Genomic DNA, 11,822 nt, shown 5'->3' with positions numbered 1-11,822 from the left:
GTTGTGAGAGTGCAGAGCGGCTCCTATCGCTCATTTGCTTCCCCCTCTTTGTTACTACACAGTGTAGACAGTAGGAGCGCACTGAAAATTTTACATGACCATTATGGGTCTGATTCACTAGAATGATCAGCCATAAAATCAGCTTAACGGGCTCTGGGAGCATTCCCTTCATGTAGGGATCGGCTGATGGCATAGGGTCACTCCACCAGCTCTGCCATCCCTCACACCCTCTCTGGCTGGCAACGATACCTAAGCACTAGGAGTTATGGTCAAGGCACACGCTTCCCTCCAGACGGACCCTTGAAAAGCTGCTCAGTTTAGGGTGAGTCCTGAATCGCCTCTGGGAATGGGGCTGAATAAGAGTGGCTCAAAGCTGCTTTGGCTCTTCCCACCTCTGCCTGACCATGCTTCTTTTTCTGCTAGTCTTTCAATTGAAAGAGAGAGACTACAACACTGGCACATCCCACCTAGGTTATTCTCTTCATTTGACAGCTGTACATGAGAAATACAGTAAAACTATGTTTTCCTCTCAACATTTGCACAAGCAATGTTGAATCATAGTTTAAAAAATTCCTTAGTGTGCTGTAAATTCATACAGTACCTTACAAACAGTAAATCAAGTTCCCTGCATGCATGTCCCCCACCCTCAAAGAGCCTTAAAGGGAATCAGACAGCAGCTCAGTTAAGGTACAGGGAGGGGACGTGAACAAAGGTGGAAGGGTGGATTTGAAAGGAGAGGGTTGATTGGCATGAAGAAGGCAACTGTTCCCTATGTGGGAGCAGTAGGATATGAAGCTGTGAGTGGGAGAAAAGAGGTTTGGGAAGGAAGCATTGATCGTGTAAGAGAAATGCGAGCTGGCTGGCAGAAGATTTTTTAGAGCCTTGGTGATCATATTGAGTGAGAAGGGAAGGATGAGGCGCAACCAAAGGAGCTGCAGAAAGAAGAGGTCAGATTATTGGGATGGCCAAGGACATTCAGACAAGAAGAGAAGGAACTGAGCAGCAGTAATAGGCAGACCAAGAAGGGAAAAAAGAGCAAGACACAGCCTTGTGTCTTAGCTATTAGACGCAGAGTAGGCCATTAATGGACTTGGTGAGGCTGGTTTGCGTGGAGTGAAGTTTTGTGGGGAGCAAAAGGAGAGTTGGCAGATAGGAATCAAGCAGTGTGAGGGGATAGACTGGTACGAACAGACTGAAGTAGGGGGAAGACAACAGCATGCCTGGTAGCAAAGGGAAAGCATCCAGAAAAGAGATTCATTAAAGATAAGAGGAACTGAGGAGGATTTCACACGCTTTGGGATAGAGACTTTCCCCAACACCAGAAATAACCTCTCCTTTCCTGGGCACATTCTGTGGGTGCTTGGGCTGGGTTTGGATGGTACAGAATCAAGGCTTGTCACTTTGACCATTTAAAGCATTTTTCCCCATCAGAATATTTCAAAACCATTAACTGGTGCAAGGATGGGCAAGTGCCGTTACCTCCAGCTAGAGCTCTGCACTGCCATCGCCATACAAGCGAGACATTCAGTTCCTTCCTCAAACTGGCAGGCAGTTTGAGACCCAAGCAGAGGGAAAAGGGCAAGGGCCCAACAATACTCAGTAGCAGCAACTCTGGCCAGTTCATCAGTAGTATTGAGGGACATCTGAAACAGTCCAGTTCTATTCTCAGAAGGTGACTGCAATGTGTGGTCTGAAGCATGCGGGTGGCAAAACAGTTCAGGGTTATAGCAAGGACAGAGAGAATCTGCCAGGGGAATAATGATCACACAGCTCCCAAAACAGCTCATGGCTTCATGTTTTAAATGCTAACCAGATAGAATACTTGCCAGAACACATTCTATGGAGTATGAAGTTTGAAACTGTTATGACTTTCTTTTTTTTCTTGTGTACTGTGCCTTTAAGTTTCTAAGAACTCTGCCTGTTTGCAGAGATGGCAGCCATTTTGTTCTCAGAACTACTGCAGTTTGTTTTGGAAGAAATGCACACTGTGCTCTCTCCTAGACAGGGCATTTTTGCTCTTTTGTTTGTTTGTTTCCTCAGTCTAAAAACGAAAATAATTTCTGGACTGAAAATATAAGTTGTGTAGATAGAAATCACATGTGTACTTAATAAAAAAAGCAGTGGCATACAGCAGTGTGAAAAAAGAAAGTTGTGTGTGTAAAGAAGGAAAGTCACAATAGGACACTATGTGTTGCAGGAGAATTTAACAGCAGAAAGTACCATATAAGCAATAGAGTTCACTGACTGAATCTGTAAAACCTGTTAAGTTGTTGCAGCTGCTGGGCAAATACCTCTGGACAAACTGGAGACTAGAATCCAACTGGCAGACAGAGATTATACCAGGGCATCATTGTTACTTGATAGCTGATGGAAATCCTTTTAGCATTGACTTGTTCCATTCCACCCTTTTTCATCATCGTATAAACAGATGCATATTACAAGCATTGTTCCCACATGTTCGTATCTACCACTTAGCTTCTGAAGAAAGCATCCTTTGAAACAATTGTAAGTGAAACTTGAATAGTCTTTATTTCAAGTTGTTTCCTTCAGGGGAATCTGGTGTTTTACTCTAGCTCTTTTGGCACTGGCACCTGTACAAGACCAATAAGAAGACACGTTAATAGCAGGAAAAACTGGCTTTGCCCTCTTTTCTCCAAAAATAAGTGTGCTTATTATAATTAGACAGTAACATCAAAGTACTGAAAATGTAACAGGAAATTCTATGGCTATAATGGTTAAGACATTCTTGGCACATTGTTGTCTCTTAGAATTCACAGAGCTGTTGGTTATTGCTTGATAAATCAAGTAGCCATCAATAACACCACTTAGCCCAGATAGAGATCCCATAGATTTCATAGTGCTCTACAAGGTGAGGAGGCATTCTTATCCCACATATGACAGATGGGGAAAGAGAGACTCTGGAGAGGGTTTAAGTGATGTGCCAAGATCACACAGTGAGTCACTGGCAGCGTCTATGTGCCTTGAATGCAAGTCCAGTGACCTGTCCACTGCGGATATTTTACTTCTAATCCATTGTGAGCCGTACTAGACAGCATGACCGGATCCAAGATACAACACTTATACACCAATGTAAAAGGTCAGAAGTCCTGAAGACTGTCTTTCTTTGCAGCTAAATTAGTCTTTAAATAATCCTTGCCACTGTAGTAGTAGTAATAATAATAAAAATACCCCAGTGATGTGAGTTAGGGACATCGTGGCAGCATTAACTTTGAATTTACAGGCAGGTGTCATTTTAAGACCGCTCATCTTCTTTAACATGTCAGGCCAAATTCTTGTCTCAGTTATGCCTGTGTAATTCCACTGAATATCGTGAGTTTGTACAAATGTAAATGGGACCAAAATATGGCCTGTAATTTAAAAAAATTAATACATTGAAAAAAATTCAAAGGAAGTTATGAAGCAGGTGTCAATTACTTGAGAAATTGGAATGGCATCTTTTGGCAATTTACTTTTTAGACTGGATCCTCCACACTCTTGCTCATGGGAGTATTCCTTAATCACACAAGCAATTCCATTTGGATGATGATTTTCACAGAATTTAATGGGCCTGATCACTTTCGTAAGAGCTACGGGGTCACTATTAGATCCTAGAAGAACAGAATGTTAAACACTATGGCCATGATTTTGAGTGCCCAATCTGAGTCTTCTGAAAGAGGCCTGGTTTTCCGAGGTTGAGGGCTCACCACTTTCTGAAAATCAGACCCCTTAAAGTATTTCAAGTTGGACACACAAAAATGGAAGCATCCAAAATCATTAGTCCTTTTCATAATTTTGCCCCATATTTTGTAAAAATGCATAACAGACCCAGATCCTACTCTGATTGTTGCCAAGAATTTTGCCATTGACTTAAATGGGAACAGGACCAAGTCCAGTCACTATAGTCACACAAAAAGAACAGGAGTACTTGTGGCACCTTAGAGACTAACAAATTTATTTCAGCATAAGCTTTCGTGGGCTACAGCTCACTTCTTCAGATGCATAGAGTGAAACACACCATTTGTAATATCATGATAATCTCAAACAAAGTAAGGAAGAGTTGCAGTAAAACAAACAAACAAATTTACTCCTCTCCCCACTAAAACAAGAGCACAGTCTCTCATGAGATCTTCTGAGTGGTAAAAGCCCCATAAGAACTTTCCCTACAGGTGTGCATTAAAGGCTTCAGTGAGTGAGATGCTGAGCCTCCATAACTCCAAATCATATCGATGGGAGTTCATTTATGTCTCGTCTTGTAAGTTACTGAGCCCCTGTTCTCTGTGTCATTTGGAGAGGGAGTTATGGGAAGGCAGGGGACTAAGGCTAGGAATAAATGGTCAGTTTTCAGAATGGAGAGAGGTAAATAGTGGTGTCCCCCAGGGGTCTGTACTGGGCCCAGTTCTAGTCAACGTATTCATAAATGATCTGGAAAAAGAGGTAAACAGTGAGGTGGCAAAATTTGCAGATGATACAAAACTACTTAAGATAGTTAAATCCCAGGCAGACTGCAAAGAGCTACAAAAGGATCTCTCAAAACTGGGTGACTGGGCAACAAAATAGAAGATGAAATTCAATGTTGATAAATGCAAAGTAATGCACATTGGAAAACATAATCCCAACTATACATATCAAATGATGGGCTCTAAATCAGCTGTGACCACTCAAGAAAGAGATCTTGGAGTCATTGGGGATAGTTATCTGAAAACATCCACTCAATGTGCAGCGGCAGTCAAAATAAGCTAACAGAATGTTGGGAATCATTAAGAAAGGGATAGATAATAAGATAGAAAATATCATATTGTCTCTATATAAATCCATGGTACGCCCACATCTTGAATACTGCGTGCAGATGTGTTCGCCACATCTCAGAAAAGATATATTGGACTTGGAAAAGGTTCAGAAAAGGGCAACAAAAATGATTAGGAGTATGGAACGGCTGCTGTATGAGGAGAGATTAATATGACTGGAACTTTTCAGCTTGGAAAAGAGACGACTAAGGGGGGATATGATAGAGGGCTATAAAATAATGACTGGTGTGGAGAAAGTAAATAAGGAAGTGTTATTTACTCCTTCTCATAACACAAGAACTAGGGGCCACCAAATGAAATTAATAGGCAGCAGGTTTAAAAGGAAGTATTTCTTCACACAATGCACAGTCAACCTGTGGAACTCCTTGCCAGAGGATGTTGTGAAGGCCAAGACTATAACAGGGTTCAAAAAAGAACAAGATAAATTCATGGAGGATAGGTCCATCAATAGCTATTAGCCAGGATGGCCAGGGATGGTGTCCCTAGCCTGTTTGCCAGAAGTTGGGAATGGGTGACAGGAGACGGATCACTTGATGACTACCTGTTCTGTTCATTCCCTTTGGGGCACCTGGTATTGGCCACTGTCGGAAGATAGGATACTGGGCTAGATGGACCTTTCGTCTGACCCAGTATGGCCATTATTATGTTCTTATGTTAAGGCGAGGGCACTGAACAGGTGACTAAGTAGACCTAGGTTCAGTTCCTGGCCTTTCCACTGGTTTGCTGGGTAATCTTTGGGCAAGTCACTTCATCTCCCTGTGCCTCACTTTCCCCATCTGTGAAATGGGGATAATGATACTCACTTTGTAAGGGGCTTTGAGTTCTATGGATGAAAAGTGCTAGATAAGTATTATTATGGGGCTCAGAACCTCATAGGATTGACCATAAATTGTTAAGGACCCTGTATAATGTTTGGAGGATTAGTAATAAATCATTCCTGCAACTATTTGCACCCTAAAAGAAACAGATTTACACACACACACACACACACACACACACACACTTACACTTACACTTCTAATTTTTTTGCTTATCTATTGAGTTGAGTCCTTTTCTTTTACCTTTATGATTGTGGGCATACAGAGGTTTGAAATCTCCCTTTAGGACTTTGCGTCAGTGGTACCATTTCACTGACTGCTATTTAGAGGGGCTTATGATTTGTCTAGTTATGAGCTGAAATTAGGCATGAAATCTCACTCTATGGGCAGATAATGGTGTGGGTCTTGCCATCCTTGTTCAAAGAACACTCAGTGGGAGCTTTTCCTATATAAGGACTGTAAGTTGGGCTTAATATTCACCACATTTGAAGTAAAACTGTGGTTGGTCATTATTGCAATGTAACGTGTGAATTAAAGTCTGAATTCATCTAACAGCTCACAATGGCCCAGGAGGCAACTAACAAACCCTTTATCAAAATTCCATAACATAAATGTACTTAATTTTAAAATGATGATGAATCTATCCAGAAAGCATAGCAGCCAAATCTTCACCAGGCATTAATAATTGCACCTGCAAAATTTGCAGTTGTATTAATTTGCCTGTGCAAAAGTCTGCATTTGTGCATATAGAACACGTGACTAATGCTCAAAATCTGTTCACAAAAATGCCAACTTGCATACAATAAACATGTTTATATGCCTGAAAATGAATATGCCCACAATTTTTGTAGATGCTTTTGTGGAAGCCCTTAAAATAGAATATTAGATTTGATTTGCATTAAATTACAGAGATGGAAATATTTCCCTGTTGCTACCATTCTGTTTCATAAACACTTACCGGTTTAAGATAAGCGACGTTACTCTGACGAATGTCATTTAAGAGCTTTTCTCTTGGGGTTATCTGAACCAGAGGAGGTGGTCGTTTTTTTGGAACTGGTTTAAGAGTCTTGATCACATCTTTGATACTTGTTTTTTCAGCTGGTTCCACGTATTCTGGTATAGTGGGCTTGCGCTGAGTTCTCTTGAGTTTGACCGTTTTGAAGGAGGCAGGTTCCTCACTGCTCTGTTCTTCAGGGTCTGGCTTTCTTGCATGTTCATTTTTCCTGCTCATGGGCATAGTTTTAGGGACAGGTGGCGGCTTGGGGGCTTGTATTGAGCTATACATCCTTGAATCAGGCATTGGTCCCCCTAGCATTTCCCACATCCCAGGAGGCAACCCTAGTCCATTTTCTAACATGGCTATTAACTCTCTCTGCTGTTTTAATTGCTGCTGTTTTTGCTCCTCCTGCCTTTTTTGCCTTTGTCTGTCAAGATTTCTGCTGAGCAGATTGGTAACAACCATTCTGGGGCCTGGAAGTTCAAAGTGATAGCCCATCTTCAGCAGCTTAGGGTTGGCTTTCAGAAGCCTGGCAATTTCCATTTCAGCTTGATGGCCCAACATGTTCCTCTGATTGTGAAAACGCAGTTCGGTTAACGTCTCATTATACTGCAGACATCTCATTATAGCAACGATTCCCTTGCCTGAAATAAAATTTGAATCAATATTTAGAGTAGTGATGCTCCTGTTTTCACGTAACATGTTGGCCACAGCAAAAGCTACATTATCATCAGCTCCCACATTGGCTAAACTAAATGTTTTTACATGCTTGTTTTTTTTCATGGCATTCACAAAGTCCACCAGCATTTCCTTTGGGATGTTTTCAATGTTGTTCAGGTTGAGTTCCTTCACATCTGGATCATTTTTCCGGACCTTCTGCAAGCTCTCATCTAAATTGGTTTGGTTTCCTGAAGGTCTTGCACTTAACTTAATAAAACTAGTATCTACAGCTAACTTCTTTGGAATTTGTAGTTTTGATACTTTCTTCTCATGGTTTTCTTGGTTTTCTGGATTTTCCCCTGATTTTGTACATGGCTTCTTAGTTACCTGATCACTGTTGCTGTTTTTGTCTCCATATGGCTTCTTCATTCTTGATTCTTCTTCATCATCTTCCTCCTCCTCCTCTTCATCATCGTCATCCTCCTCCTCCTCGTCATCATCATCATCTTCCTCCTCGTCATCATCATCTTCCTCCTCGTCCTCCTCATCATCTTCCTCATCTTCTGTCTCTTTATAGCTTCTCTCTTCATTTGTTTCTCCCGATTGTTGAGCTGAACCAGGCTTGGCCTGTTCGACATGTTCGTTTTTGTAATATGTTTCTTTTCGGTCTGCTTCTGTAGTATCTTGTGCCATTTTTTGCTTAGCAATATTGTCCATATCCCCAGTATTTTCTTCAAACTTCTCTGCAACGTTTCTCTAAAGAAGACAAAATGCTAATAGCTGAAATAATTTAAAATGGTTTTGTGACATTTATTATGCGCTGAAATAAAAATATAGCAAATGGATTTAACATATCTGTTTTTCCTCACATCATATATAAGAGAATGCTTTTAGAAAAAAGAAACAATGTTCATTGTACTTCTGGCCTAAGTGTGAATGAACAATAATTCCTTACTTAAATACTGTTATACAGCAATCTCTCATATAAACTTTCCAAGAATGCCAATAACTTCTTTCACATTCCTGATCTAAAGTCTATTGATGTCATGAGAAATCTTTCTATTGACATCAATGGTAGATCAGCCCTAATTGTCTCTGATATAACAATGGGTTGTCTATCGCATTTCTAGGAAACCTTTGTTTTTCATGTAGCAAAAAACTGGAGATACATTTCTAGCTATTGGCTCTGTGGCTCAGTCTAATGAAGATCAAAGAGGAGAACATCATAGTAACGGGTAGAATGATTAGTGCAGGGCCACCCAGAGGATTCAGGGGGCCTGGGGCAAAGCAATTTTGGGGGCCCCGTCCATAAAAAAAAGTTGCAATATTATAGAATGCTATATTCTCGTGGGGGCCCCTGAGGGGCCCGGGGCAAATTGCTCCACTTGGCCCCCCTCCCCCCGGGCGGCCCTGTATTAGTGTTCAAGCCTTAGGAGTTTGGGCTTTTGTGTAGAGCATTAGCATTAAGGGGGCATCACTGAGGATGTAGGTGAATATTAGTTCAATTGCTTTTGTGTTCTGCAGCGGGAAAGTGGTTTCTGAACACTGCTTGATGCAAGGGCTGTGCTCTTAGCATCAGTAATAACATCATATTGGCATCTGCTCTGTTCCTGCCAGGAAGGTTAGCCACTTTCCCTGAAGGTCTATTTCAGGTACAATTTAATTTTCTTGTCCCTTCCTCATGATGGGTAAGAACTGGATTTTACTACTTAGGACCCATTTTACTTTGTCTGCAGCTTGCTATTAGCAAGCAAAAACTCCCATGGACTCCAGTGAGAGTTTATCTATAAATAAGGAATGCAGGATCAGGCCCTTTGTATGTACAAGAGTAAGGGATGCAGATGGTGGTGGTGGTCCTGCCCCACTGAGACCAGGATTGGGACCACAGTGACACTTAACTGCACTTCTCCTTTGTACCAGTGGAGGTTGCTATTTGTCAAGTTCTGAAGTGACAAAGGAGGGGATGCTGAAATATAAATAAATCACATCTGTTTGCTGTATTAATGAAGCCCTCGGAGTTTTCGTATGGATTTCACTTGACACAGAACTGGGAATGAACCACACAACTCCCAACTTTGGAATAGTTCAAATCTGGATCCAAACTATATCCAGGCCCATCTAGATTTTGTACAATAGAGGTTAAAGAAACCCCAACAACTTTCAACATCCCAAAGTATAAAAGGAAGCACATTTATATATGAACCTGTTAAAGGCCAACAATGATCAAGTGACAGCTTATCTTCTTTGTAAACAGCTACTGGGACACTACAAATTTTACTGGAATTCAGGGATATACAGTACTGACATACTAGAATACAACCATATTATATAAGGTTGGACTGATGGTAAAAAGTCGCACACTGTTTCTCCCTTGAGTCATTTAAAATTCCTACAGGTCCTAATGCAGATGTATTTACGCTGGCACATCTCCCCTTGTATTCAGTGGGAGTTTGGCCTGCATAAAGACTATGGCCCCAATTCAGCAAAATATTTAAGTACGTGCTTAACTTTAAGTCAAGGGGACTTAGGAATGTGCTTAAGTGCATTGCTGAATAGGATTGGACTCTTGAATCAGAGCCCACCATAAGACATACAACTGGATCCCCAGTTCCATTAACTTGGCTGATTTACATCTGCTGAGTATTTGGCCCATGAAGTTTGGGCTCATAGTCACTAGTGACTGTAACTCATAGTCCAAAAGACAAACATTTTCAATGTGACATTGTTATATTAATTATTACTATTATTATGATCTAATTTTAGAGTTTATTAAGCCCTTCTAATTATATTAAGGTTATAAGGGAAAATCACACTAGCCAATATATATATTCTTATATATATTATGGCAAAATAAAAAGCTTGACTTCTATTTTGTGATTTGCTTTCATATGGTGTTTTTTTCAGTCAGAGGTTTTGATGAAATAAAAACGTCATTTTCTTACATTTGAAAATTTAGTTAACAATTTAGGGCAAAAAGTAAAAATAAAAACCTTGGGGTAATCTTTCAAGTTACATCCTATAGTTATAGAGAATTTTGAAACAAGATTTGACTGAGTTTAAATTCATACACTATACTGTGCTTTAATTTGTAGAAGGAACTGACAGAGAGGAAGACAAAAGCATCAAACCTATTGTTATGAAGGCCCTGATCTTTGGCAATATACTCTTACAATAAGTCTTATAGCAGATGCATAATAAACAGTTGTGATTCTCGCTTATTACCTCAGATGGCAAGAGGTTGACGGGAACTCTCTCATCCTCTAGCATGCGTCTTGATGCCTTCTGCCAATACAGGTAATCAACAAGAGATCTGTGGTCAAAGTTTCCCGTTGGAGGTTTTTCAGTCTGATCTTTCTGTATCATTCCAACTGGGACTCTTGGATCTGGAGCCATGACTTCCATTTCACATTGGAGCTCCCTCAGCTCTTCAGGGGATAAGTTTCCTAAGATTTCATCTTCATCAATGTCCTCGATTCTGACTTCCTGGTCAGAATTTTGGCTGAATTCAGACATTTTTTTAAACCTGCAGAAAACAATTTATAAAACGCTGTGCTACTAATGGTATTACACGCTGTTAAATCCCCACATTCATGTTTTTGTCGTGGCCCGTGGCAGTGCTGGATCTCAGTGTGTGAGAGAGACAGTGGAACTAAAGCTTTTACTAAGTCTATATTAAGCTGCTGCACTTGGCTGGATAAAGAGAATTTATGGAGATGCTGCCATGCTCCGTTTTCAGCAACTTGTCAGCTGTGCAAACCCTTCTGACATTTCAGTACAGCCGGTATGTCTCTCATTGAGTAATAGAGAAGATGATAGTTTTCTAGAGGATTCCCTTCAGAGGATGACTTTTAAATCTCATCATATTGATAAATCTGCTATATATACAGGATTAAATTCACATTTGTGCAGAGAGCCAACACACAAGTTTTCTTGGAACTGGAAAAGGTTCAGAGAAGGGCAACAAAGACAATTAAAGGTATGGAAGTGCTCCCATGTGACAAGAAACGAAAAAGATTAGGGGTGTTCAGTTTAGAAAAGAGACAACGAAGAGGGGATATGATAGAAGTCTATAAAATCGTGTAGTGTGGAGAAAGTGAATAGAGAAGTATTATTTATCTTTTCACACAATACAAAAACCAAGCGTCCCAATGAAATGAATAGCCAGCAAGTTTAATACAAACAAGAGGAAGTATTTTTTCACAGAACGCACAACTAACCAGTGGAACTCATTGCCGTGGGATATCGTGATGGCCAAAAATATAATTGGGTTAAAAAAAACTGGATAATTTCATGGAGGATAGGTTCATCAAGGTCAACCCCATGCTTAGGGCAACACTGAACCTCTGACTACCAGAAGCCAGGAGTAGAAGACAGGGATGGATCACTCCATAAATGCCCTGTTCTGTACACTTCCCCTGAAACTCTGGTACAGGCCACTGCTGGAGACAGCAAACTGGATGAGATGGACCATGGTCCATATATCATAATAAGGTGCACTTGTTACTACTACCAGGGTCCTGGGCCATGACAAGGGATCCTAGG

The 11,822-nt window shown here is 40.7% G+C and overlaps 1 protein-coding gene across 2 annotated transcripts; it reads right to left on the bottom strand.

Annotated features, from left to right (window-relative positions):
- Nucleotides 1-2,564: 2,564 nt before the first annotated feature.
- On the bottom strand, nt 2,565-10,793 carry LMOD3 (leiomodin 3). 2 transcript variants are annotated; one of them, XM_065408419.1, is made up of 3 exons: nt 10,409-10,793; nt 6,582-7,876; nt 2,565-2,591 (listed from the first exon to the last, which is right to left on the bottom strand). In XM_065408419.1, exons 1-3 carry the CDS (start codon nt 10,791-10,793, stop codon nt 2,565-2,567), a joined length of 1,707 nt encoding a protein of 568 aa, XP_065264491.1. The 2 variants fall into 2 exon arrangements, with proteins under 2 accessions (XP_065264491.1, XP_065264490.1); XM_065408418.1 differs by having other exon boundaries at nt 6,582-8,036; nt 10,503-10,793.
- Nucleotides 10,794-11,822: the final 1,029 nt, after the last annotated feature.

Source organism: Emys orbicularis, chromosome 7 (genome assembly GCF_028017835.1).
Source record: "Emys orbicularis isolate rEmyOrb1 chromosome 7, rEmyOrb1.hap1, whole genome shotgun sequence".
NCBI classification, from domain to species: Eukaryota; Metazoa; Chordata; order Testudines; family Emydidae; genus Emys; species Emys orbicularis.
The sequence above is the reverse complement of the archived record's forward strand: the minus strand, read 5'-3'. Positions and strand labels throughout refer to the sequence as shown.

What these genes read in the sequence shown, in the direction of transcription:
- LMOD3 (XM_065408418.1), bottom strand. Translation starts at nt 10,793, where the DNA reads ATGTCTGAATTCAGCCAAAATTCTGACCAGGAAGTCAGAATCGAGGAC. An exon ending in TCAACCTCTTGCCATCTGAG is followed by an intron (nt 8,037 to 10,502) that starts GTAATAAGCGAG and finishes TGTCTTCTTTAG; the next exon opens with AGAAACGTTGCAGAGAAGTT. An exon ending in ACGTCGCTTATCTTAAACCG is followed by an intron (nt 2,592 to 6,581) that starts GTAAGTGTTTAT and finishes GGTCTTGTACAG; the next exon opens with GTGCCAGTGCCAAAAGAGCT.